The following is a 27585-nucleotide window of genomic DNA, read 5'->3' on the forward strand; positions in this document are numbered from 1 at the left end:
TCAATAAAATTGCTTTTTTTAACTGTATTTTGGACTATTTAGTCTTTTTCTGGTCTGCCCCTTATGAACTATTTGCCTGTTTGCTTCCTGGGTCCAAACCTGTATCGGTGCAACCAAAACAAGGCTGGCTGTAAACTAGCTTCCATACTGCATGAACCCAAAGGAGGAAGTCTGGAAAATCATTATCAAGAGAGAGATCTGCTACTTCCAGACTCCTGCTTGAGAGAGAGTCATGATTCTCCATGGACAAGCAGGATGAGTCAGCCACACACTGGTGATGTCATCCGACGAACCGGAAACAGATTTGCTCTCCCAGAGCTCAAAGGAACCTTTTGAGCAGGTCCCTCTGAGCATGTGCAGTGTGCACTATATATGTCCCTGAAACCTGCAGTCCAAGACATAATGCATGTCAAGAGATGCCCCAGCCTGATAGAGATTACCACAAGATCTTTCAGCACAGCATAATTCTTGTAGCGTACGGAAATAATAAATATTATAAACAGTAGAACAAGAGACTACCACAAGACCCCCTCAGCTTGTCAGCGAGTGCCATGAGAGCCTCTAGTCAGCGTGCATGCTAGTTTCGTGATCTAAGGAGAGAAAAGTCTCCACTGCAGACAATAATTTTGCTGTTCATTGTTTGTTTGACAATATGCTGCCTGCATATATTCCCTATATCCTGGGCAGTGACTGGGACAGCCAAGTAAATAAAGCAGGCTAAGCTGGTGGGGAGAAAAGGGAAACCGAGAATCAAACTGGGCACTTAAAAAAAAAAAAAAAGTTTGGCAAGTGAAGCACCCATGGCAGCTGGCTAAGGGCTCCGTTTACTAAGGTGGGCTACCGTTTTTGGCGCGTTCACAAAATTAGTGCGCGCTGTGTAGATGCCCATAGGAATATTGTGGATGCCTACAACGTGAGTGTGTGCTAAAAGCACTACGCGCCTCTAGAGGGGCTTAGTACATGGGGCCCTAAGACTGGTAGTTCATGTGCAGGAGTCCGTGTGTGGGGGAGTGACCAAAGGGTGAGGAACAGATCAATGGATGGGGAGCAGGATCAGCAAGGGGAAGGACAGAATTAGGAGGAAAGGGTTTTCCAGAAAATACGCTAGGAGGATTTAAGCTCTGCCTGCACCTTATGTCAAACTGCTCGAGAAGGTGTTTACTATTTTCAAATGCCCTCATTTAGAAGCTCCTCTGCAATTCATTTATTAGGATTTGCTTCCTTAAAAACAAAAAAGAAATTTGAGGACTGCAGTGCCCTTGAGAGATCAGGCAACTCCATTGTACAGAATCACAAACAGATCTGGTTTGCAGGACATGCAAATTAACCACACTGTGAAATCAAATATCTATACATACATATCTGTTTTTTTTTTTATTCAAGCAAATCACACCTTAGCAGATGAATATTCAACCGAGGACACCATGAAAGCAAGACAAGTCTGTAAATATGCGGCCTCAGGTTTCATATGAGGACACAACGCCTATCATCAAAAACCTTTCAACTGTCCAGCTCTCGGCCCCCGACTACCTCTCCTATGATTCTGTGCTGCTCAGTGCCTGTACCCCCCCCCCCAGAGTTCTTTAGCTCCCATTTACTGAAAGCAGTGAAGCCTCAAAGACCAGAGCAGCAGCAGTGGAAAGGAAGTGCAGTGATTACACCTTTGGTACCCCCCTCCCTCCTTAATGCAGTTCTGCTTCAGCATGTATTCCCCCCAATTCACTTAATAACCCAATCCTTTCCCTATCACCAGAAGAGCAAAGCACTGTATTTCCATCCTGGCACTGAAACTCTGAACAGCAGAAGAGGGTAACCAGCAGCAAGGAAGTATCTTGCTGGACCGGAGGTGGATTTAGGGAGACGGCTAGAAGAATGCATCAGAAGCGGTCCCACAGGTAGGCGAGTATATCAGAAGGGGCTTGGAAAAAAAGATGTCAAAATGGCCACCATCAAGAGTTGGTGGTCACACACTGATGTCACAAAAAAAAACCCTATTGTGAGATCTGCTCTAAGCGAGACTGCATTCCAAGTTCTGCTTCCTGAGAATGTCCTTTGAATGTCCTGTCAGTTTAAGAAACACAGGCTGTTTATTTGTAATAACTTTGAGCTGTGATGCTAGACAGGTGAGGAGATGGCACACGCTGTCTACTATTCTCTGTATCCATTCATCTCCTCATTTTTCTGTGGTGAAACAACTTAGACCTCAATGGAATACTACAACACTAACACACCACATTACTATTTAGTGAAGAGAATGATGAGTTAACACCAAGAGCTGGTTCCACACACACTGGACTTTTGCCAACTTTTTGTTTTTTAATAAGCTTTCTACAACAAGCATTTCTAGGTACTAGTTACATACAACAGAAAAGACGAGACAACAGACCCAACTTAACTAGAATACCAAGAAAATATCGATATACAAGTGCTAGAAAATGAACTAACCCAATGAATAGTACATGAAACGACTGAACAGAGCTTAATTCTCAGGCACGATTTGGGGGGGGGGGGGGGGGGGAAGGGTGAAGGAAACAACCAGGTAGACCCGGCAAGGAGCAACACTGAAGCAGCATGCCCAGTTAGCACCAAGTGTGAGCATTGATCTAAGCCAGTATCACAAGAGGGTGTCACTACAGTGACAGGAAAACAAAGCTTAGATCATAAGGAACTTAGATTATAAAATACTAGCACGGATCCTACAGAAATTGTGCCTGGGTTGCAGGTGTGCACATTACCAGTAGACATAAATGACAGTGAATACACTCTATAAATTTGTGTAATCACCACTCTGCCCAAACTCGGTCCCTAAGCACATCTACTGTATAAGGAAGTGCTAGCTTGCACACGATGTACTTTTAGGTGTGACCTAATTTTATAGGACCCCCATTTACATGCATTTTAAGGTCTATCCTATATAATAATTCTCACCTCCAACAGGATTTGGGACCGTGCCTGCTGGAAGTGGTCTGCTAGGCAGGCACACACTGACCTCAGTGACAGACAATTTGGCAAAGCAAAACAAGCTGAGTGCTGGCCATTAGGACACAGGATTGATAGGAGAGTTTTAAAAGACTGAAGGAACCGAAAGTGTTAAATGGGGGGAGGGGGGGGAGTTCTGAACCACTGAAAGACATGAACATTTGGGAAAGGAAAACAATCTGAATGCTGGCCATTAGGACACAGGGTAGATAGGAGAATTTTAAAAGACTGAAGGAAAGAGTTAAACTGGAGAAGGGGGGGGGAGTTGTGAATGACTGAAAGACATGCAAATTTGGGACAGGAAAACAATCTCAATGCTGGCCATTAGCACACAGGGTACATAGGACAGTTTTAAAAGACTGAAGGAACCAAAAGTGTTGGGGGGGGGGGGGGGGGCAAGTTCTGAATGAATGAAAGAAATGAAAATTTACGAGAGGAACACAATCTGAATGCCGGGCATTTGTACACAGGGTAGATAGGACACTTAAAAAAAAAAATGAAGGACGTGAAAGTATTACATCTTGGGGGAGGGGTGAGGAGGAAAGCGGTGGGGTATCCGGATACTGGGCGTTAGGGCCACGGGGGTACATAGACTTTTGAAAGCCTTAAGGAACCCAAAGTGTGGGAAGGACAAGGAAAAGGAGGGGAGGGAACGGGGTGAGGGGCATTAGGAACAGGGGAGGGGGCCCTGTCACACACTCTCATTCTCACACACACACTGTCACACAGACAGTCTCACTCTGTCACACACCTGCACATTCACTCTGGCTCTCTCTCTCTCAAACATACACACTCCCAGGAAAACCTTGCTAGCGCCCGTTTCATTCGTTCCAGAAACGGGCCTTTTTTACTAATAGTCCCATAATACAGCAACAAGAGCAAGTCCCAGGAATTTATAACACAAATTAAGACTGCATTTCTGAGAATAAGACAAGAGAAGCTGACAAGACACTTGAGAGAAAGATTCCTGGAATCGAACACAAAGATATTTTATGTGCACTTATTTTTTCTTACTTGGAGTGCAAGGGTGCCACGTTCAGGTACAGCACACCCACACAGTCAGCAAACCATCCTAGACCATGGTTCTCCCAAACTCGGTCCACAGGAGCCTCAGCTAGATCTGGTTCACAAGACCAGCAGCTTATGCAGATTAACCTGGTTCTCAAGCTGGATGCTGGGAAATGCAGCTCATAAATATTTATTATAAATATCCTGAAAACAAAATTTGGGAACACATACACTTTCTAAGTCTGTTACAGTTCCTCTTCAACTCACTGGGGCTCTGTTGAGGATTTGGTACAACACAAGCCAGACATTTCCAGTTGTTTTTGTCACTGAGAGTGGTGGGAATCACACAGGATCACTGTGTCTCGTGCAAAACCACTTCCCTGGTGTCTTTTCTCTCCTTTAAAGATTCTTTGCTGACTTGTAAGATTTCTCGGAGCTCCTTGTTTTCAAGCTGCAGAACAAACATTACAGAAGCCATGAGACACTGAGTTATCAGCAAAGTTTTATGTCAGTTCAAAGATGAGTTTGACCCAAAGGACACACCGGCTTTTTTCTGCAGATCCATCGGGATGAGTTGAATCATGAAGGAGATTTTTTCCTGTCATTTCCTTCTAAATGTCTGCATAAAATTGAATGTAAGGTATATTTTCTTTGATCCAATGTATCTTTAGCTATTTCTGAGAATAAGTTTCCTGTACAATCTGGTGTTAATGACTAAGCTGGGGAGTTCCTATTTACTGCAGGATTGTGGAAATTGGTTAATGTCTACCACCTTTCTTGCTTCCAGCTTGATGATGTTGCTAAAGGTAAAATTATGTATAATCATACCTGATAATTTTCTTTCCATTAATCATAGCTGATCAATCCATAGACTGGTGGGTTGTGTCCATCTACCAGCAGATGGAGATAGAGAGCAAACTTTTGCCTCCCTATATGTGGTCATGTGCTGCCGGAAACTCCTCAGTATGTCGATATCAAAGCTCCATCTGCAGGACTCAGCACTTAGAGAATTACACCCACAAAGGGACACTCTGCCCAGCTCACCACCGCCGAAACGGGGGAGGGGAATTAACCCAGCTCATCCCCACACAAGTGGGGGAGGGGAATTAACCCAGCTCATCCCCACACAAGTGGGGGAGGGGAATCCGTCCAGCTCATCCCCGTGGAGCGGGGGAGGGACACCACACCCGCCGATGCGGGGGGATCTGGCTTATCCTGCAACCGCAACCGCGGGAGGAGCTGACTGACCCTAGCACCGCCGAAGCGGGAGGGGTACAAAACTGCCCTACAACCGCACGAAGCGGGAGGGAGTGCCGGCAGAATTTATGTCTCAATCCAGCCCCGTAAAACGGAGGGGAGAGGAATGCAGCAGCTCACTGTAACACAAACTCGTCTCAACTCTTGAAGAATCCAAGTGAAAAAACTTGAACCCGAAGTCTTCCTGAAGTAACTGAAGACTAAACTTGAACCTGAAATGCAACCAGAATAGAAACCATACAGATATCTGGGCGGGGCTATGGATTGATCAGCTATGATTAATGGAAAGAAAATTATCAGGTATGATTATACATAATTTTACCTTCCATATCATCAAGCTGATCAATCCATAGACTGGTGGGATGTACCGAAGCAGTACTCACCCAGGGCGGGACATAGAAATCCCTGAACTCAACACTGAAGCTCCACACCGGGCCTCCGCCCGTGCCGCCACAGTCAAGCGGTAATGCTTGGAGAATGTATGGGCCGATGCCCAAGTTGCCGCCTTGCATATCTCTTCCAAGGAGACGGACCCGGCCTCTGCCATCGAGGCCGCCTGAGCTCTAGTGGAGTGAGCCTTCAGCTGGATAGGCGGCACCTTCCCCGCGGCCACATAAGCCGCGGCAATGACTTCCTTGACCCATCTTGCCACTGGAGGCTTAGTAGCCTGCAGACCCTTACGAGGACCTGCCAACAGGACAAACAGATGATCCAAATTCCGGAAATCATTGGTCACTTCCAAGTATCTGATGATGACTCGTCTCACATCCAGATATTTAAGAGCAGAGTACTCCTCTGGGTAGACCTCCCTACGAAAGGAAGGGAGACAGAGCTGCTGATTCACATGGAAGCGAGAAACAATCTTGGGCAGGAAGGAAGGCACTGTGCGAATAGTCACTCCTGCCTCAGTGAACTGCAGAAAAGACTCTCGACATGAGAGTGCCTGGAGCTCGGAAACTCTTCTGGCTGAAGGATAGCCACCAAAAAGACTGCTTTCAACGTCAGGTCTTTCAGAGATGCCCTCAACAAGGGTTCAAAAGGCGGCTTCTGTAATGCTCTGAGCACCAGGTTAAAATTCCACGCAGGCACCATTGAGTGCAGAGGAGGGCGCAGGTGCTTAACTCCCTTGAGAAAACGCACCACATCTGGCTACGAAGCCAGGGAAGCACCCTTCAGGCGGCCCCTGAAGCAAGCCAGGGCCGCTACCTGGACTTAAAGGGAACTGAGCGACAGGCCTTTCTCCAGACCTTCTTGCAGGAATGCCAACACTGAAGACATTGGAGCAGTGAATGAAGAAAATGAGCCTGCTTCGCCACGCTGCAAAGGTACGCCAAACCCTGGCGTAAGCAGTAAAAGTAGAGCGCTTCCTCGCTCTCAGCATAGTGGCGATGACCTTGTCTGAGAAGTCCTTCTTCCTCAGACGCTGCCGCTCAATAGCCAGGCCGTAAGCCCAAAGGGGGAGGGATCCTCCATCACCACGGGACCCTGATGTAACAGACCCTGCTCCACTGGCAGCCCCACCAGGATTATCCAGCCCGGATGCTTTGCCAATCGGTCTAGCACCCTGCCCAACATGGGCCAGGGCGGGAACACATAGAGAAGCTCTTGTGTTGGCCACTGTTAGAGGAGAGCATCGACTCCCAGAGATCGAGGGTCCCGTCCTCTGCTGAAAAAACGCGGCACTTGGCAACTGGCCGATGACGCCAATAGATCTAGGCTCGGCTGGCCCCAGCGCTTCGTGATATCCAAGAACGCCTGAGCCGATAACTGCCACTCTCCGGGATCCAAGGTATGGCGACTGAGAAAGTCCGCCTTGACATTCATGACTCCGGCAATGTGGGCTGCTGACAGCTGCTCCAGGCTCGCTACCGCCCACTGGCATAGATTCACGGCTGCCTTGGCTAGAGGGGCGCTCTTGGTACCTCCCTGGCGGTTGACATAGACCACAGCCGTGGCATTGTCCAACAGGACCCGTACTGGCTTCAACGCCAGTACCGGGATGAACTCCAAAAACGCCAACCGAATGGCTCTGAGTTCCAGGAGGTTGATAGACCACTTTGCCTCTGCAGGAGACCAGAGCCCCTGCGCTGTCCTTCCCAAGAAAAGGGCTCCCCAGCCCGACAAAGAGGCGTCCGTCGTGACGACAATCCACTCCGGGGTCACCAGAGGCATTCCTGCAGACAACTTGTCTGTCTGCGTCCACCAGCTCAGCGCCTTGCGCACTGCTGGGTCCAAGGGAAGGCGCACAGCATAATCCTCCGACATCGGAGTCCAGCGCAGCAGCAGAGATTGTCGAAGTGGTCTCATATGAGCCCTGGCCCAGGGCACTACATCCATCGTGGCCGACATAGAGCCCAACAGCTGCACATAGTCCCAAGTCCGAATAGGAGAGGCTACTAGGAACTAGTCCACCTGAGCCTGAAGCTTGACAATCCAATTGTCTGGCAGGAACACTCTGCCCACTTGGGTGTCGAATCGAACTCCCAGATGCTCCAGGGACTGAGACGGGCGCAGCTGGCTTTTCTCCCAGTTGATGATCCACCTCAGGGAGCTCGAAAGAGCAACCACCCGGTTCACAGCTTTGCCGCACTCTGCATAAGAGGGGCTTGGATCAACCAGTCGTCCAGATAAGAATGGACTTGAACTCCTTCCTTCCACAGGAAGGCCGCGATGACCACCATTACTTTGGAGAAGGTCCGCGGAGCAGTAGCCAACCCGAACGGGAGGGCTCTGAACTGGAAGTGTCGACCAGTACTGCAAAATGCAAAAAGCGTTAATGAGGAGGCCAGATGGGAATATGCAAGTATGCGTCCTTGAAGTCCAAGGATGCCAGGAACTCTCCTGCCTTCACTGCCGCTATAACAGAGCGGAGGGTCTCCATGCGAAAGTGCCGAACTTTCAAGGCCCAATGGACCCCTTGAGGTCGAGGATAGGCCGTACAGAACCTCCTTTCTTTGGAATCACAAAGAAAAAGGAGTAACGTCCCTTGCCAGGCTGATTCTCTGGCACCGGAACGACCGCCCCCAGGCGGAACAGATTGTCCAAGGTCTGCTGCACTGCCACAGCTTTGACCGGAGACTTGCAGGGAGAGAGTACAAACCCGTCTTTTAAGGGTCGGCAGAACTCTAGCTTGTAGCCGTCTCTGATGACTTCCAGCACTCAAGCGTCTGAAGTTATTGTGGTCCACTCGCCCATAAACGAGGACAGCCGTCCTCCAATCTGCACTGAGGCGTGGACCAAGGCCCCGTCATTGGGTACGAGACCCTGGGGGAGGACCGGAGGGAGCACCTCCGGGACGGCGGTCTCTGCGAAAGGAATGCTGCTTGGGGGAGAAGTTCCTCTTGAAGAAAGAGAGGGCAGAGGAGCCCGACCTGTCCGGGCGATACCGACGGGCTTCCTGAGCCCGTCCTCTGGAGGTACCAGGGCGAGTACTAGCCCGAGCCCTGACCTCTGGTCACTTCTTGCCCTTAGACGTGCCGAGATCGGACACGATTTTGTGCAGCTCGACCCCAAAGAGCAGCTTGCCTTTAAAAGGCAATCTAGCCAGGCGGGATTTAGAGGCATGGTCAGCAGACCAATGTTTCAGCCAAAGCCACCGCCGCGCAGAGATTGTCTGAGCCATGCCTTTAGCTGAGGCTCTCAAGACATCATACAGCAAGTCTGCCAAATAGGCTAAGCCCGATTCCAGGGCCGGCCAAACAGCCCTCAAGGAATGATCCGAGGGGGAAGCCCGCTGCACCATAGTCAGGCACGCCCTGGCCACATAGGAGCCGCAAACTGAGGCCTGCAAACTTAAAGCAGCCGCCTCAAAGGACGACCTTAAGGCCGCCTCCAATCCTCTGTCTTGGGCGTCCTTTAGGGCCGTGCCACCTTCCACTGGTAACGCCGTTTTCTTAGTCACCGCAGTGATTAAAGAATCCACGGTAGGCCACAGAAAGGCCTCACGTTCACCTTCAGGCAAAGGATAGCGGCGGGACATAGCCCTAGCCACTTTAAGGCTCGCTTCCGGGACATCCCATTGAGCCGAAATTAAGGAGTGCATGGCATCATGCATGTGGAAGGTTCTAGGCGGGCGCTTCGTCCCCAGCATAATGGCAGAGCCAACAGGGGCTGAGGGAGAGACGTCCTCCGGAGAGGAAATCTTCAAAATGCCCATGGCCTGCACTAACAGGTTGGGCAAAACCTCTGAGCTAAAGAGCCGCTGCAGAGGGGTCATCCGCTCCATCCGAGCGGGGATCCGTCTCCTCCAAGGAATCCGCAAAGGACCGTTGGGAGACCTCAGACACGCTGCCCTCATCTACATCGGAGGAGACAAAGTCCTCCAAGGCCTGGGAATCAACCCGAGGGCGTTTACCTCTGGGAACCTCAACCTCTTTACCAGACGAGGGAGCAGGGGCAGCGTTTTGCATGAGGAAAGACTGATGCAGCAGCAAAACAAACACGGGGGAGAAACCCCCCAGACTGTGCACTTCCGCAGCCTGGGCAACAGCCCTAGACGCACCCTCAACCGGCGCTCGCAAGAGCGGGGCAGAGACATGCTGCGCATCCAAAATGGCGTCCGGCGCGACACTCCGCGAAGGAGCCACGCGGGAAGAACGGCGCTTAACTTTAGCCGCTTTTGTGCCGTCGCCCAAATTAAGGGCGTTCATGGCATTAATGTCTCCAACCTCAAGGGCGGCCCACGAAGAAGCCGTCCGAGCCGCGTGGCCGGCCAAGATGGCGGAAGCGAGGAGCGGGGGATGGGCGTTTATGGCGGGAAAAACCGCCACGCCGGAGGAAGGACCGAGACATTCATCGGTCACGAAACTGTCACCCAACAAGGGCGAATCAGGCTGTAAGACCCCCGCATCCCCTCTAGAAGCGCTCAAGCGATCCGGGGAGCGACCCTTTGCGCCCTCGCCCTCCGACGCCATATGCCACGAGGAGAAGAATCGGGGAACCCCCTGCCCGCTATAAAAAGGTAAAAATTACCTGCTGTCCGCTCCGAGCTGTAACGAACTGGTGTCCCAGTGAGTAGCTGCAATGAACGTTTAAACAAACGTCGAAATAAACGCCTTTAAGGACGTTTAAAATTTTTTTTTTTTTTAACGGAGCCAGCGGGAGGGGGGAGAAAAGGAGGGACCTGGCACCACCAGGTTTGCACTTGCTCAAAAGAGCCCTCAACCCCAGGCACTCAACAAAACCTAAGAATTAGGCTTGGAGGCCTAGCCAGAGCTGCTGCTGTGTGTGACCACCACCTGCTGAGATAGAGAACATACTGGGGAGTTTCCGGCAGCACATGACCACATATAGGGAGGCAAAAGTTTGCTCTCTATCTCCATCTGCTGGTAGATGGACACAACCCACCAGTCTATGGATTGATCAGCTTGATGATATGGAACTGAAGTTTTCCCTCATTTTTTGTTGGATCTCTCTCCTGCGTCAAAATGGCTTCCAGGACCTCCAGCGGCAGTCTTGCGAGACTGCCGCTGAAGGTCACAGCAACTATTTTGAGATTGGAGCCAGCGCTGGCAGAAGCAAATGGAGATTGCTCCTGCCCCCACTAGCCACCAAAGATAAGGTAGGTCTGGGAGGAAGTCTGTCATCTACAGGCGGGTCCAGGAGGGGGCTCTTTCTGGTCAGGGGAATAGGGAGCGGGCGCTGCTTGGGGGCCAGGGTGGGGTTCATTTGAGTTAAAATCAAGTGGCCAATTTCGGTGCAGGTTCACTGCTTTGAAGCTCAGTGAAGCCTGAATTTCACACCAATTAGTAATCAATTACCGCTGAATCAGCAACCCTACTACTACTACTACTACTATTTAACATTTCTAGAGCGCTACAAAGTGTACGCAGCGCTGTACAAACACAGAAGAAAGACAGTCCCTGCTCAAAGAGCTTACAATCTAATAGACAAAAAGTAAAGCATTTAAATTTAAAATATTTAAGCAGTCAAGCACAAGAGAACAGTCACAGAAGGACAGAAGATGTTGAAGGGTGGTCAGTGTGATTAGGTGTAACTCTGGTTGGAGTAGTGGGAGAAGGTGATAGAAGAATAGAAATGGGTGAGGTAAAGTAATGAGTGGGTTGATAGGGAGGTTATATAAGACATGTCACTCTAGGGGTGGGTGGGTAGAGGGGTAGGGTGGGTGGAAGCAGGAGAAGGTATTCTCTGCAGCCTATCTGTGAGATGGAAAATGCTCTCTGAAGCTGCTGCTATAAGTTGTTAGTTTTCTCTCCCTGAAAGAGATCCAAGCCACACCCACGAAGTTCAAACTGTCAGTGGGGAGGGTGAGGGGAGGAAATGGCAGTGCTTGATGAAAAAGAGAGCTCAGTTTGATAGGAGATATACTATAGGATGTCATTCTGAGGCCAGGCTAAGTCTAAAGCAGGAGAAGGTATTCTCTGCAGCCTATCTGTGAGATGGAAAATGCTCTCTGAAGCTGCTGCTATAAGTTGTTAGTTTTCTCTCCCTGAAAGAGATCCAAGCCACACCCACGAAGTTCAAACTGTCAGTGGGGAGGGTGAGGGGAGGAAATGGCAGTGCTTGATGAAAAAGAGAGCTCAGTTTGATAGGAGATATACTATAGGATGTCATTCTGAGGCCAGGCTAAGTCTAAAGCACCCCTTGGGTGAAACATGGCCATGTTGAGCATGTGTGTGCAAACACCCAGGAGAATGTGTAGTGAATAAAGTCTACTTCCATAAAGGACCAGTCTGCTCTTCTTTATTTTTCCATGTTGGATACTACAAATTATCTGCTTTGCTGTTTTATCAGTTCAAAAACAACACATTTTAGTAAAAGACTCACTTAAATATATTCCACTGCATAAAATGGAGGAGTGGCCTAGTGGTTAGGGTGGTGGACTTTGGTCCTGGGGTCCTGAGGAACTGAGTTTGATTCCCACTTCAGGCACAGGCAGCTCCATGTGACTCTGGGCAAGTCACTTAACCCTCCATTGCCCCATGTAAGCCGCATTGAGCCTGCCATGAGTGGGAAAGCGCAGAGTACAAATGTAACAAAAATAAAATAGATACTATTGGAGATTCTACATGGAATGTTGCTACTATTGGAGATTCTACATGGAATGTTGCTATTCCACTAGCAACATTCCATGTAGAAGGCTGCACAGGCTTCTGCTTCTGTGAGTCTGACGACGTGCAGGACGTCAGACTCACAGAAGCAGAAGCCTGAGCAGCCACATTGGTGATCTTGGAGGGGGGAGGGAGGAATTGCTAACACAGCTGATTTTTGGGGGGCTATTTTAAGATCAATTTAAAATTCAGAATTAGATGCAGCTATCAATAGGCATGGACTAAGAAATATGGGGTTAAAAATGGGGAGGAAGCCAGGAGGTTTCCCCAAGGCCATAAACCTGGTGACAAATCTAGTGTCTTACTTCCAGCTGGACCAGTCTTTCCTGGATCTTATAGGCCTGGTTGTCATCCATTTGGACAGCTTTTCTCATCACTTCGCCCAATGCGCATATCTTGTCAATCTGGTCCTCTATCTCCTGCAATCAGAAATTCAGTAACACATCCATAACACATTTTTGAATACAGTGTCATTTACATTTACAGAATTCCTGGTCTGTCTTCTCAGAGTCTAATTTTATCAATGGCTAGGGCAGTTTGCAGGAAAATATTTGGGGGGGGGGGGCCACAGCAGAGCTTGCTCACCTTGGAGGTGGGCCCCTAAGTTCCTGCCCCTTAAGGCTTGTCTGGCTCTCTGTAGGATTCCTGAATGTCTGATATGTTGATTAGTCCTTGTCAATGAGGGGAGCTGGGGGCAAGTATGAAAGGGTACAGCACCTCTCAATATATTTTGATTCCTAAGAATGAGCTTGTACTAGTGAAAATATGAACACAAAACAAGTTAAAACACAGAACTGATCTTGTGATTTAAAATGTATTTTGCAGATGTTAATGGTTTTAAAAATGTCTGACCTTCCTTTGTATTCTTATCTAAGCTAATACTCAGCCTGTCGATCACAATCTGTACTACTAAGGGGTAGATGCATCAAGCAAACGTAAAAAAATCAGAAACGTTAAAACCTTTACCGAATTTAAAATAACGAAGCATGCTCCAAAAACACAGCCCCAAAAAGTTTGGTGCGGTATTGGAAAGAACGATGCACCAATCCCCGTCGGTAATCGGCTCGTAAAGCATGCGCAAAGCAGCCAAGCGTTATGCTGGCTGCTCTGCGCATGCCAGAAACATTCAAAACACAGTCAAATCGCAAGCACATGGCTCCCAAATCAAAATAAAAATAAAAAAAGGATCGGGAGGGGGCAAGTGCGCTCATCAGGAGCGTCCTGTACGGACGGCCTTGCCCCCCCCCACACTTTCCGCCGCTCCCCCCACCCCGAAAAAGCAAACTTCTAGAAGCCCCTGCCCCCCTCCCTTCCTCACTACTCTGTCACCTCAGCTCCGCCTCCCGACATCCTCCGTCCGTGCCCCGCCCCCTTTTGGGGGTCGTCGCCGCCATTCCCCTCCTCCATCGGGCCCCCCTTCCTCTTACCGGGCCCGTGCAGCGCCTCTCTCCTCTGTCCGAAGGCGCTGCACGGGCAAGAAGAAAGCTGAATCAGCTGATGCCTGCCTTCGCGATGGCGCGTCTTTCTCCTGCTGCGCCCGCCCCTGTCTGACGTCAGTAACCTACGTAGGTTACTGACGTCAGACAGGGGCGGGCCCAGGAGGAGAAAGACGCTCTATCGAAGCTAGGCGAAGGCAGGCATCAGCTGATTCAGCTTTCTTCTTGCCCGTGCAGCGCCTTCGGACAGAGGAGAGAGGCGCTGCACGGGCCCGGTAAGAGGAAGGGGGGCCCGATGGAGGAGGGGAATGGCGGCGACGACCCCAAAAGGGGGCGGGGCACGGACGGAGGATGTCGGGAGGCGGAGCTGAGGTGACAGAGTAGTGAGGAAGGGAGGGGGCAGGGGCTTCTAGAAGTTTGCTTTTTCGGGGTGGGGGGAGCGGCGGAAAGTGGGGGGGGGGGCAAGGCCGTCCGTACAGGACGCTCCTGATGAGCGCCCTTGCCCCCTCCCGATCCTTTTTTTATTTTTATTTTTTTATGTGTTTTCTGAGGTCCTTTGGACCAATCACAGCGCTTTTAGCTCTGCTAATGCGCTGGGATTGGCTCAAAGTTTGTTTATTTTTTCACTTAACACTTTTTCCTGGCACAGAGCTGTCCTAACGAGAGGTCCAGACCTCTCGTTAGTTTTCCTGCCTTTTTCCTGCGTAAAGGCAATCGGAAAAGGTTAGTGCATGTCGTTTCAATGGGGTTTTCACACTAATTGCTCATCTCCATTCCGTTTTCGTTAGCTGCTACTACCGTCGAAAAATAGGCTTTAGTGCATGGAAAGGATCGGAAATTCTTCCTTAAGGGCTCATTTAACGATGAAAAACGTTTAGTGCATCTGGGCCTAAGTCATTAAACTTGTAAATCATTGAACCTCTGGTAGAGGAGTGTGGTAGCCGTGTTAGTCCACTCTTAAGGTTATCAATAGAAATCAAACAAAATAAAACATGGAAAAGAAAATAAGATGATACCTTTTTTATTGGACATAACTTAATACATTTCTTGATTAGCTTTCGAAGGTTGCCCTTCTTCCTCCGATCGGAAATAAGCAAATGTGCTAGCTGACAGTGTATATAAGTGAAAACATTCAAGCATTACTATGACAGTCTGACAGGGTGGGAGGAGGGGGGTGGGTAGGAAGTATGCATGGGGACATCAAAGCATATCATTGATATTCTAACAGGATGGGTGTGGATAGGTGAGGGGAGGGGAGCTTTATGGTTTATAATGGGCTAGGAACCCCAGATCCTTGTTAAGTCCTTTCTGTTGGGTGTTAAAATATTCAATCATTCTGACTTCAAAGGTCTTACGTTCTTGTATGGTTTTAAAGTTACCTTTCAGGATTCTCACTGTGAAGTCACTGGTACAGTGTCCTGGTCCTGTAAAATGTTGACCAACAGGCGTGGGAACTCTGCTGGCACCAGTATTGTTCATGTGATGTCTATGTAAATTGAATCTTGTCTTAAGCATCTGGCCTGTTTCTCCAATATAGCATCCTTCGTTACATTTTTTACACTGAATGATATATACCACATTGGAAGATGAGCAAGTGAAAGATCCCTTTATGTTGAATATCTTTCCTTTGTGGATCTTTGGGGTCCTGTGAAATATTTTGGCATAGTTTGCAACTGGATAAATTACAGGGAAGTGTGCCCTTCTGTTCCTTTTCAGTCTGTGATGGAAGTTTACTTCTGATTAGCTTGTGTTTTAAATTGGGTGGCTGTCAGAAGGCCAGTACTGGTGGGGATGGGAATATCTCTTTCAGTAATTCATCCTCCTGGAGTATAGGTTGTAGATCTCTTATGATTTTCCTCAGTTTTTCCAGCTCTGGGTTGTATGTCACTACAAGCGGGATTCTGTCTGTGGATTTTTTCTTTTTGTACTGTAGCAGATTCTCCCTGGGTGTTTTGAGGGAGGAGGCAATATTCTTGGAGATTATTTTGGGGTTGTAGCCTTTCTGTTTGAAGGATGCACTCAGGCTTTTAAGGTGTCTGTCTCTGTCCCCTGGGTCAGAGCAGATACGGTGGTATCTTGTGGCTTGGCTGTAAATGATGGATCTTTTTGTTTGTGAAGGATGGAAGCTGGAGTTGTGGAGGTAGCTGCATCTGTCTGTGGGTTTCTTGTATATAGATGTTTGTATACAGCCATCACTGATTGAGACCGTGGTGTCCAAAAAATTGACTTTTTCTGGGGAGTAGTCAATTTTGAATCTGATTGTAGGATGGTATGTATTGAAGGCAGAATAAAATTGTTTCAGAGTTTCTTCACCCTCCGTCCAAATCATAAAAATGTCATCGATGTACCGGTAGTATTTTAGAGGTTTGGTCTGGTGTGTATTCAGAAATGTCTCTTCCAGCTCAGCCATAAAAAGGTTGGCATATTGGGGTGCTGTCCTGGTGCCCATCGCAGTGCCCATTATTTGCAGATATATATCATTGTTAAAGTGGAAGTAGTTGTGAGTTAAAATGAATTTGATTAATTTTGTAATAGTTTCTGGTGAGTATTGATGGTCCAGTGTGGATTTTTTTAGGAGTCTTCCACATGCAGCTATGCCATCCGCATGTGGAATGTTGCTGTATAGTGATTCTACATCCATCGTGACCAGAATTAGGTGGTAGTTGCTTGATATTTTTCAATTTATTCAGAAAGTCTGTGGTGTCTTGTATGAAGCTGTTAGTTTTGGGTTTCTGCCAGGTACTTGTGACCTGGCTTGGCCACTGTTGGAAACAGGATACTGGCTACCTAGACCACTGGTCTGACCCAGTATGGCTATTCTTAATTTCTAAGAGGGGCTCATGGCTGCTAGGGTGGGAGGGAGAAAACAGCCAAAGAGTTGTCTCGTATTTACTCCCACAACCTCAACTGTATCCCTTGTAAATGTGGGCAAGGAGGAAGGAGGTGGTCAAACTGAAAAACACCATTAACAAAAACAGAATTCTCTGGGGATGGGGTAAGAAATGCTCAGCTTCCATCCAAGCATGCATAACTGATATGATTCTAGAAGCTTAGTATATAAATGTTTGGCAGGTCCCCGACCTGCACCCCCCCCCCCCCCCCATGCAGTTACACGCTATAGATTTTGAGCGCTAAATTTATAGACAACCAACTACATGCAGTTATGCACGTAACTGCTAATTAGTGCCAATTAACTCCAATTTGATTTGCTTAGTGAGAATCAAAATAAAGAAAAATTAACTAAGTTTTGTAGTCATTTTTTACCGTGGAATAAGCCTCATGTACATCTAGGACCGGCTCAGCGTCTGCAGATTTTTCAGTCGCTATGAACCGCATCATCTGTTTCCTGTACTTGGTCATGATGAGCTCCAGGGCGTGCTGGTGCTCCTCCAGGGACAGCCACAGCTCTGTAAGAGAGAAACTTGCTTATTTTACTGCAAGGAAAGCAAAAATTATCTAGTGTGCTGGCATTAGGGCTTATAATACCGATCCTCCCCAAAACCCTCAAACAGAACTGATTTCCGAGGTCAAATGCATAATTAAACTCTGGAATTCGTTGCCGGAGAATGTAGTGAAGGCGGTTAGCTTGGCAGAGTTTAAAAAGGGGTTAGACGGTTTCCTAAAGGATAAGTCCATAAACCACTAATAAATGGACTTGGGAAAAATCCACAATTCCAGGAATAACATGTATAGAATGTTTGTACGTTTGGGAAGCTTGCCAGGTGGACAGGATGCTGGGCTCGATGGACCCTTGGTCTTTTCCCAGTGTAGCATTACTTATGTACTTATTAGGACACACTAAGCTCATTTACTAACACAGCATAGTACAAGGGCCCCTATCCCACACACTAAGTCCATTTGTTGAATTTCTGGCTTTGCACTGTTAGCATTAGCGCATGACCACTGGAAAAAAACAAAATGTAACACGGAAGCCCTTACCACCTCCTACTGCCTCCTAAGGGCTCCTGTGTTGTCAGTGTTATTCAGGAAGCAAGCAGTAGTTGAATATTGCTGCCATGCCCATACTCCGCCTATGCCCTGCCCTCTCATAAAATAAATAGAAAAAAAATACCATGCAGTTAGTGTGTGAAAAAGAGACAACTACCACAAAATGTTAGGGTTTGGTAAAGGGGTTCCCTAATCTAACAGTAATCTCCTCTTTGGTGAAGGTACCTGGCAGACATGTTGACTGACTTGGATAGTGTGGTGTGTGCCAATGGTCCTAAAGTTTGAGGCACAATTTAAGTAACTTGATATTTAAATTTATTTGGGACAGCACTTTCTGGATGCTCTTTTGGAAAGCTCAGTCATGATCGTAAAGACAGAATGAATTTGATCAGATACTGATGATTTGATTGCACAAGGTCTTTTTGAGATAGCTTTTACACAATAACTGAGCAATTTTGCCATCCAAAGATGAGACTTTATACAGAGGGTAGATGATGGAAATTTTGTATGGAGGTCTGAACTATATGGAGATATTGCTTCAGTAAAGCCCTTTCACCTGTCTAAATACAGTGGGGGAAATAAGTATTTGATCCCTTGCTGATTTTGTAAGTTTGCCCACTGACAAAGACATGAGCAGCCCATAATTGAAGGGTAGGTTATTGGTAACAGTGAGAGATAGCACATCACAAATTAAATCCGGAAAATCACATTGTGGAAAGTATATGAATTTATTTGCATTCTGCAGAGGGAAATAAGTATTTGATCCCCCACCAACCAGTAAGAGATCTGGCCCCTACAGACCAGGTAGATGCTCCAAATCAACTCGTTACCTGCATGACAGACAGCTGTCGGCAATGGTCACCTGTATGAAAGACACCTGTCCACAGACTCAGTGAATCAGTCAGACTCTAACCTCTACAAAATGGCCAAGAGCAAGGAGCTGTCTAAGGATGTCAGGGACAAGATCATACACCTGCACAAGGCTGGAATGGGCTACAAAACCATCAGTAAGACGCTGGGCGAGAAGGAGACAACTGTTGGTGCCATAGTAAGAAAATGGAAGAAGTACAAAATGACTGTCAATCGACAAAGATCTGGGGCTCCACGCAAAATCTCACCTCGTGGGGTATCCTTGATCATGAGGAAGGTTAGAAATCAGCCTACAACTACAAGGGGGGAACTTGTCAATGATCTCAAGGCAGCTGGGACCACTGTCACCACGAAAACCATTGGTAACACATTACGACATAACGGATTGCAATCCTGCAGTGCCCGCAAGGTCCCCCTGCTCCGGAAGGCACATGTGACGGCCCGTCTGAAGTTTGCCAGTGAACACCTGGATGATGCCGAGAGTGATTGGGAGAAGGTGCTGTGGTCAGATGAGACAAAAATTGAGCTCTTTGGCATGAACTCAACTCGCCGTGTTTGGAGGAAGAGAAATGCTGCCTATGACCCAAAGAACACCGTCCCCACTGTCAAGCATGGAGGTGGAAATGTTATGTTTTGGGGGTGTTTCTCTGCTAAGGGCACAGGACTACTTCACCGCATCAATGGGAGAATGGATGGGGCCATGTACCGTACAATTCTGAGTGACAACCTCCTTCCCTCCGCCAGGGCCTTAAAAATGGGTCGTGGCTGGGTCTTCCAGCACGACAATGACCCAAAACATACAGCCAAGGCAACAAAGGAGTGGCTCAGGAAGAAGCACATTAGGGTCATGGAGTGGCCTAGCCAGTCACCAGACCTTAATCCCATTGAAAACTTATGGAGGGAGCTGAAGCTGCGAGTTGCCAAGTGACAGCCCAGAACTCTTAATGATTTAGAGATGATCTGCAAAGAGGAGTGGACCAAAATTCCTCCTGACATGTGTGCAAACCTCATCATCAACTACAGAAGACGTCTGACCGCTGTGCTTGCCAACAAGGGTTTTGCCACCAAGTATTAGGTCTTGTTTGCCAGAGGGATCAAATACTTATTTCCCTCTGCAGAATGCAAATAAATTCATATACTTTCCACAATGTGATTTTCCGGATTTAATTTGTGATGTGCTATCTCTCACTGTTACCAATAACCTACCCTTCAATTATGGGCTGCTCATGTCTTTGTCAGTGGGCAAACTTACAAAATCAGCAAGGGATCAAATACTTATTTCCCCCACTGTACATGAGAATTTCTGTAACCCTGTATTATTTAATACTTAATGCTTTAGTAATTTATTAGTATGCCACTTGTGTGTCCTACAAAAGATTTTTGCCATCAGTGTGGGACCATTTCACAACCCTTGTTTTGTTAACTGCTACCCAAATCATAACAATAAGGTACTGTGTTGGGTTTATGAACAGAATCATTCTGGCTGGAAAACAGCTGAAGACATGGGAAAGCAGACAAGAGGTTTGGCAGTCTCTAAAACTGCGAAGATGCAGCGCTAACCTCTGTTTTCCCGCTGAAGGTCTCGGATCTGTGTGTTTTCCTGTGAAAGCAGGATGTGAGGTTTGTACTTGGACATATCCTTCAGGTCTGTCATGTCTTCATGGTACTGCAAAATAAAGCAACAGACAACTTTCATTTTTATAGCTCACTAGTGTCTAAACACTTTCAGCTCTCTACTTGACAGTTTTCCAGAATTTTGCTGGAGACTTTCTGAATTTACTGGAGAAAAGCAGATACATTAAATCAATTCCCAGGAACTAAAAATGTTGACGATGAGAGAAAACATATAGATACATTAAAGCAAATAGCACACTGGCTCAAAGATCATAAACTAAATCCAGACAGAGAAGTCCCACGGCTTCCTCATATCCCAAAAGGGCAGAGCATCCCTTTCTGCTCCTATTTTACTGGCAGGATCAGTAATGATCCTGGGAGTAACAGTCAATCAGTCCCTGATCTTTCAGCCTCAAGCATTCCTTCCAAAAGCTAAGAATGATGCCCTCAGTGAGACACCTCTTCAAGAGTGCCTTTCGTATTCTCGTTCCCTCACTTATCACCTGCCTAGATAAGAACATAAGAACAGCCATACTGGGTCAGACCAATAGTCCATCTAGCCCTGTATCCTGTTTCCAACAGTGGCAAATCCAAGTCACAAGTACCTGGCAGAAACCCAAACAGTAGCACCATTCCTTGCTACCAATCCCAGGGCAAGCAGTAGTTTTCCCAAGTCTATCTCAATAGCAGAATATGGACTCTTCCTCCAGGAACTTGTCCAAACCTTTTTAAACCCAGATATGCTAATTTTTGTAAACACATCCTCTGGCAACGAGCTCCAGAGCTTAACTAATCGTTGAATTTAAAAATATTATTTCCATTTAACTTGTACTCATTCTACACCACTGAGGATTTTGTAGACCTCAATCATATCCCCCCTCAGTTGTCTCTTTTCCAAGCTGAAAAGCATTAACCTCTTTAGCCTTTCCTTATATGAGAGCAGTTCCATCCCTTTTATCATTTTGGTTGCCCTTCTTTGAACCTTTTTTAATTCCGCTATATCTTTTTTGAGATACGGTGACCAGAGTTGCACACAATACTCAAGGTGAGGTCGCACCACGGAGCATAGAGACATTATAATATTCTTGGTCTTATTTACCATCCCTTTCCTAATAATTCCTAGCACCCTGTTTGCTTTTTTGGCTGCCACTACACGCTGGACAGAAGATTTCAGCGTATTGTCTACAATGACACCTAAGGTGAACCCTAGCATAAGGTATCTACGTTTTGGATTATTCTTCCCAATGTGCATCACTTTACACTTGTCCACACTAAATTTCATCTGCCATTTGGATGCCCAGTCTTCCAGCTTCCTAAGGTCTTCCTGCAATTTATCACAGTCCACAATTCCAACCTCCTCCCCACCTTCTAAACAGATGAGCTTTTAGAGCTTTACGAAACATAGGACAGGAATTCAAAGATCTTAATTCTGCACAAAGTGAATTCCAAAACTGAACAGCTTGAAAACACAAGAATTTGTCAGTATGCTCTTATAACGAATGCCACGAGAGGAAGGATAATGCAACAAACATAAGCTATTAGAAAACTCTTGAGAAATTTAAATTTGGATTAAAGACCTTTCTTTTCTAAGATGCTTTTAGGTAATAAATCCTCTCCTTTGTTCATGCTCAGCCTAGCTGATCCGGGAGAGGGGGGGGGGGGTGGATATTGACGCTATGAGAGATGTGGCCGGAATAGAGGCCTTACACAATTGTTACTATTAATCTTCCCCTCCCTTTTCTTTCATGATTGTACTTTTTCTGTTTTCCATTTCCTTATTCAATTTTAACATTGATTGTACACTGCTCAGAAAGGTCCCTAATGGGCGTTATAACATAGCATTGAAATTTGTAAGTTCTAAGCAGATCACAGACTAAAAGAAGCCAGAACATGATAAAACAACTAGGAAATACACTAATCTTCTATGATAATGAAAACATAAAACTATGATCATAATTATTGCTACTCATTATTCAAAAGAAACATCTTAATAGTCCTCCTAAATTCTATGCAATTAAAAACAATCTGTAAAGTAATAAATATATCTTTACTCAATCTAGCAGCCTGAAGAGTGAATACAATTTCAGAAATGTAACTCTTTCTTTACCTTTTAGAGAAGGGAAACCAAATGCTACTACTACTATAAATCATTCCTATAGCGCTACCAGTCATACGCAGCGCTTCACAATTGAACATGAAGAAAAGACAGTCCCTGCTCAAAAGAGCTTACAATCTAAATCAGGACAGACAGATAGGACCAATAAGGGATAAGGGTAGGACAGACAGATAGGACACATAGGAATGATTCTAAATGGAATGTTGCTACTATTGGAGATTCTACATGGAATGTTAATGTTGCTATTCCACTAGCAACATTCCATGTAGAAGCCTGCCCTTGCAGATCAGCAACGCGGCCGCGCAGGCTTCTGTTTCTGTGAGTCTGACGTCCTGCACGTACGTGCAGGACGTCAGACTCACAGAAACAGAAGCCTGCGTGGCCGCGTTGCTGATCTGCAAGGGCAAGCTTCTACTACTACTACTATAAATCATTTCTATAGCGCTACCAGTCGTACGCAGTGCTTCACAATTGAACATGAAGAAAGAAAAGACAGTCCCTGCTCAAAAGAGCTTACAATCTAAATCAGGACAGACAGACAGGACCAATAAGGGATAAGGGTAGGACAGACAGATAGGACACATAGGAATGATTCTAAATGGAATGTTGCTACTATTGGAGATTCTACATGGAATGTTAATGTTGCTATTCCACTAGCAACATTCCATGTAGAAGCCTGCCCTTGCAGATCAGCAACGCGGCCGCGCAGGCTTCTGTTTCTGTGAGTCTGACGTCCTGCACAGAAGCCTGCGCGGCCGCGTTGCTGATCTGCAAGGGCAAGCTTCTACTACTACTACTATAAATCATTTCTATAGCGCTACCAGTCGTACGCAGTGCTTCACAATTGAACATGAAGAAAGAAAAGACAGTCCCTGCTCAAAAGAGCTTACAATCTAAATCAGGACAGACAGATAGGACCAATAAGGGAAAAGGGTAGGACAGACAGAAGGACACATAGGGAAAGGGACTATTGAAAAGAGGAAGACAAGATAAAGGTTACGAGCAGGTGACAAGTTAGGAGTCAAAAGCAGCATCAAACAGGTAGGCCTTTAGCCCGGATTTGAAGGCAGCCAGGGATGGAGCTAGACGTAATGGCTCAGAAGCCTATTCCAGGCATACATTCTATACGTGATCTGGTAGGGCTAATGAATTTATTGATCATACATACAGGACGGAGCTAAACCAAATATAAAGAATACAAAAGAAATTAGATTCTTGCTTCTATAGGAAGTCAGTGCAGAATTATGTAAAATTGTGAAATACTATTCATATTTCTTCAGAGAAAAAAACCAAAACAATCAAAATGTCAGGATTTGAAACTTGGGGTTGAGAATGTAATACATCCCCTTCTTTATGGATTAGGCAGAAAGCAGACTGTGTCAGACTTTAGGTTCATTTCAAAGGACACAGACTTATAAAGTTACATATGTTACTATGGATTGAGACAGAGACCATTTTCTCTAAATCTGTCTTTCGTACTTTGGTTCAATCCCTTGTCCTTACCAAATTCGACTACTGCAATTCCATCTATGTTGGACTTAAAGGTGGTCTTCTCGCTCTGTCAGATGTCGAGTGAGGCATTGTGAACAGAATCTGTGACTGCTCCAAAAGTAGCCCTGTCGCCAAGACCCTTAAGCAGCAGCAGCGCGAAACGCTGGCCACCATCGGCCTGGGGGCACAAAAGGGTGAAGACAGCATGGCACAGCACAAGATGTTCCAGTGCTGATAACAAGAAATATTGATTCTGAAAGATAAGTGCCCGTACCTTACTACCCAGCATTAAGGCACACTAGTGCGGTCCCTTGGGTTCAGTATGTTTTGAGTTAAGTTACCGAACATCGGATACCAAAGGTGCGTATGAGTACAGGAAGCAACTGAAAGCATTGATAATTAAAGAAATATAAATAAATAAAAAAACAGCTGAATAAATAAGAGGAAGTCTGGAAGGTTTTTTTCGGCCAATGATGAAGAGAAGATCAAGCTGATCTAGTTGGCTCTATAAGATATATATTATCCTTGAGCTCTTTGAGGCCTTTTTCCTTCCAGTTTCAAGCTGTTTGGCTTAGATTTGATGGGACAGGCACATACAGCCTAATCAGGACTTTTTTCAGTTTATGGAAAGTTTTTGATGTTCTGTATTCTAGTGATTTGATATTTCCACACCCGATTTGATTGAAGTTTTAGTGTCCTTGAGATAGTCTAAATCTCTGGTTACTTACTGCCCATGTATTAATTTGCTTCTTCAACTTATTGTAATTTGTAATATATTTTGTCCATTATTATGTTTTATTCACTTTATTGTTTGTTTGTAAGCCACATTGAACTTCAGTCTATTTCAGGCTAATGTGGGGTATAAATGTCATGAATGAATGAATGAATGAATACATAAATAAATAGTGATCATTTTCAAAGAACTTAGATTTACAAAGCGATGTGGAGATGTGCTTTGAAAATGCGCCTCTATGTAACTTTGTAAGTCTATGTGCTTTGAAAACGAGCACCTAAATAATCAAGCCACAGCTTACAATTAAATCCCTGTTTAAAAAAAAAAAAAAAAAAAAGCATAACCAAGAAGCAGCAAACATAGGAGTATGGATGCATCAGGCTTCCAAGAAGGCTGCTCTGTACATGTTAGTCCAACTAAGACTGCAGCTCTAATATTCGGTTTCAAAGGAGCAGGTATAATCTGAATGATCATAGATATAATCCTGAAAGCAGTACAGAGAGAGTCCAAACTACAAAACAGAGTCCAAAATACCACAAAGGCACCAGGAGCCTTCAGAAATGGGACACGGTTCTTTATTAATAAATGTCAATTTTCCAATACGGACCCGACACGGGTATGTTCAATACAGACCCCTGACGCAGGCGCTGTGCGCCGCAACACGGCCCATGTTCGGTCCATATTGGAAAATTGAAATTTATTAATAAAGAACCGTGTCCCATTTCTGAAGGCTCCTGTTGCCTTTGTGGTATTTTGGACCATAGATATAATCCTAACATTAAAGAGAATGGCGTGGTGGGAAGACAAAGGGAGGGAGTCTGAGCATTGGATTTAATACAATATGAGACTTATGACAACTAAAAGGCGTGGAACAGCTACCAGTGGAGGTTACGGGTACCAGCACCGCCACAGAAATTAAATGTTTGGGAGAGATACAAGGGGATATTTAATGCTGACACTATCTAGTTAACTTAAGGACAGCGTTTTTGCTGAATATCAATGGTGTGCAGATAACCCCTGTCGCTGCCCTGACTGCATCCTGGAAGTATCCGGAGAGTGCCACAGCGATCAGAGCAGATACTCAGTGGCATTCTCCAGTTAAGTGCCACTGAATATCTGCTCCCAGCTTGGTCAGTGTGGTTTATGCTGAATTATTGACCCCACAGGGGGAAGAACTAAAAGGCCGAGTAAATGACATGAGGTGGAGAGGGACTGGTGAATTTCGCATAAAAGTCACACACTCGTCTATCCAAAATGGTAGAGAGGAAGAAAAGTGGGTAATGGATGGGCAGATTGGGTCTCACCTCCCCTCATCTACTGTTTTGCAGTCTAGGGATGATCACAGTACCTTTTCTGACAGCGTCGTTCCCACTTCCTTCATAGCTTCCACCCGCTGGTGCAGGGCTGTGGATTGATCAATGAGGGACTCAGCAGCACTGTCATGATCTTTCAGTCTCTCTAACAGCGTCTTGGCATCTGTCAGAATCTTTTCTATTGTGCAAGTCATACCTATAAAAAATAATAATAAAAAAAAAAACCAAAACTTACAAATCCAGCTACTTTCACAAATATGGAGATGAATTCCTAACAAACCCTGGCATTTTTCTAGTTTTGCGTTCTAATTCTGCCTCAGCTGCAAACTGTAGCCTTACACTGAACATCCTTGAGTTATATTTAGACAAGCAAAAAAGCCCATTTTGCAAAAAATAAAACGGGCCCTAAGAAGGCTATCGTCTAAGCGATTTCTCTTCTCTCTCCTGCCCTCCCCTCCATGTGCAGCGATTCTCTTTGACCATTCTTCTAATTTTTGGAGATCTCGTCTCATGATTTATACTCCTTCCGGTATACTCACTCTATTAGCTACCTTTGTGTCATCTGCAAAAAGGCAAACATTTTCTTCTAACCCTTCAGCAATGTGGCTCACTAGTTATTTAAAAGTCAATTAGATTACCCCCACCTTTCTTCTCTTGGCTCTGATCTCATAAGACTTCTGATGCAGACCCAAAATCATTTTGCTTGTCTTTCTCTGGCTGTACTCTAACTTCTTTTGAGAAATGGTTTCCATTTTTGAGAAATGGGCAGACTGGATGGACCGTGCAGGTCTTTTTCTGCCGTCATCTACTATGTTACTATGTATAGAACACGGTATTCTAGAGGAAACACAGTAAATGACAGCAATTAACGACCTGTATGGTCCATCCAGTCTGCCCAACAAGATAAATTCATAGGAGCCGATATAACGACCGTGTGGCGTTTCTGGTGACCGGCACTGAATATCCAGTTTATCTTTAGCCGGTTTAAAGTTATTCAAAGATAGCTGGTTAACTTTAAAGATAAACTAGCTATTTAAGTGACCCAATAAGGCCACTTACAACAGGGGGATATGAATTGACTATTGGAAGATATTCGGCTATATCACCATTCCTGGCTGGTTAAATGGTTTTGAATATCAGGGGGCTAATATAAGGTATGATATGTATAACAGACTGTAGAGGTCTTCTTCCCAGCACTGGCCTTGTTCTCCAGCTATCAAAGCTGAATCTACCCATCCATGATCAGAGCACAGACTGTAGAAGTGGCTTCGCTTCCCAATTACTGCTGTTGCATCTAATCACCGCTTTCACCTCACCAATGCCCTGCATAGAGGCAGCATCACTTCCTTTTTTTTCTGCTGGTTACACCTCTCCTCTCCCAGTGCATCCCTGGCAACTGCCCCCATCACAGTTTTGCAACCTAGAAATCATCAGAGATACCAAGAGGCATATTTTCAAAGCACTTAGCCTTCCAAAGTTCCATAGGTTTCTATGGAACTTTGGAAGGCTAAGTGCTTTGAAAATATGCCTGCAAGTCGCATCTGACTGCCCTCACGTTCCCTTTCACGCGCGACCTGGGGGGGGGGGGGGTTTCCTCCCCCCCGCGGTCTACCATCTCTGCCCCTCACGTCCTAGTCTGGCACCCCTCCCTCATTTTGACTCCCCACCCCTGCGTCCTACCTTCCAACTTAACCGGCCGCACAGTTCTCGCTGACGCCCCGCCCCGCCCCGCCCCGCCCCCTCTGATGCA

General features: G+C 46.1%; 1 protein-coding gene across 1 annotated transcript; it reads right to left on the reverse strand.

Annotated features, from left to right (window-relative positions):
- Nucleotides 1–3775: 3775 nt before the first annotated feature.
- On the reverse strand, nt 3776–27585 carry SIKE1 (suppressor of IKBKE 1). The gene is made up of 6 exons (XM_030221126.1): nt 27516–27585; nt 25871–26031; nt 20129–20234; nt 17015–17157; nt 12620–12733; nt 3776–4438 (listed from the first exon to the last, which is right to left on the reverse strand). Exons 2-6 carry the CDS (start codon nt 26027–26029, stop codon nt 4340–4342), a joined length of 621 nt encoding a protein of 206 aa, XP_030076986.1. The 5' UTR covers nt 26030–26031; nt 27516–27585; the 3' UTR covers nt 3776–4339.

This window comes from Microcaecilia unicolor, chromosome 12, assembly GCF_901765095.1.
Source record: "Microcaecilia unicolor chromosome 12, aMicUni1.1, whole genome shotgun sequence".
NCBI classification, from domain to species: domain Eukaryota; kingdom Metazoa; phylum Chordata; class Amphibia; order Gymnophiona; family Siphonopidae; genus Microcaecilia; species Microcaecilia unicolor.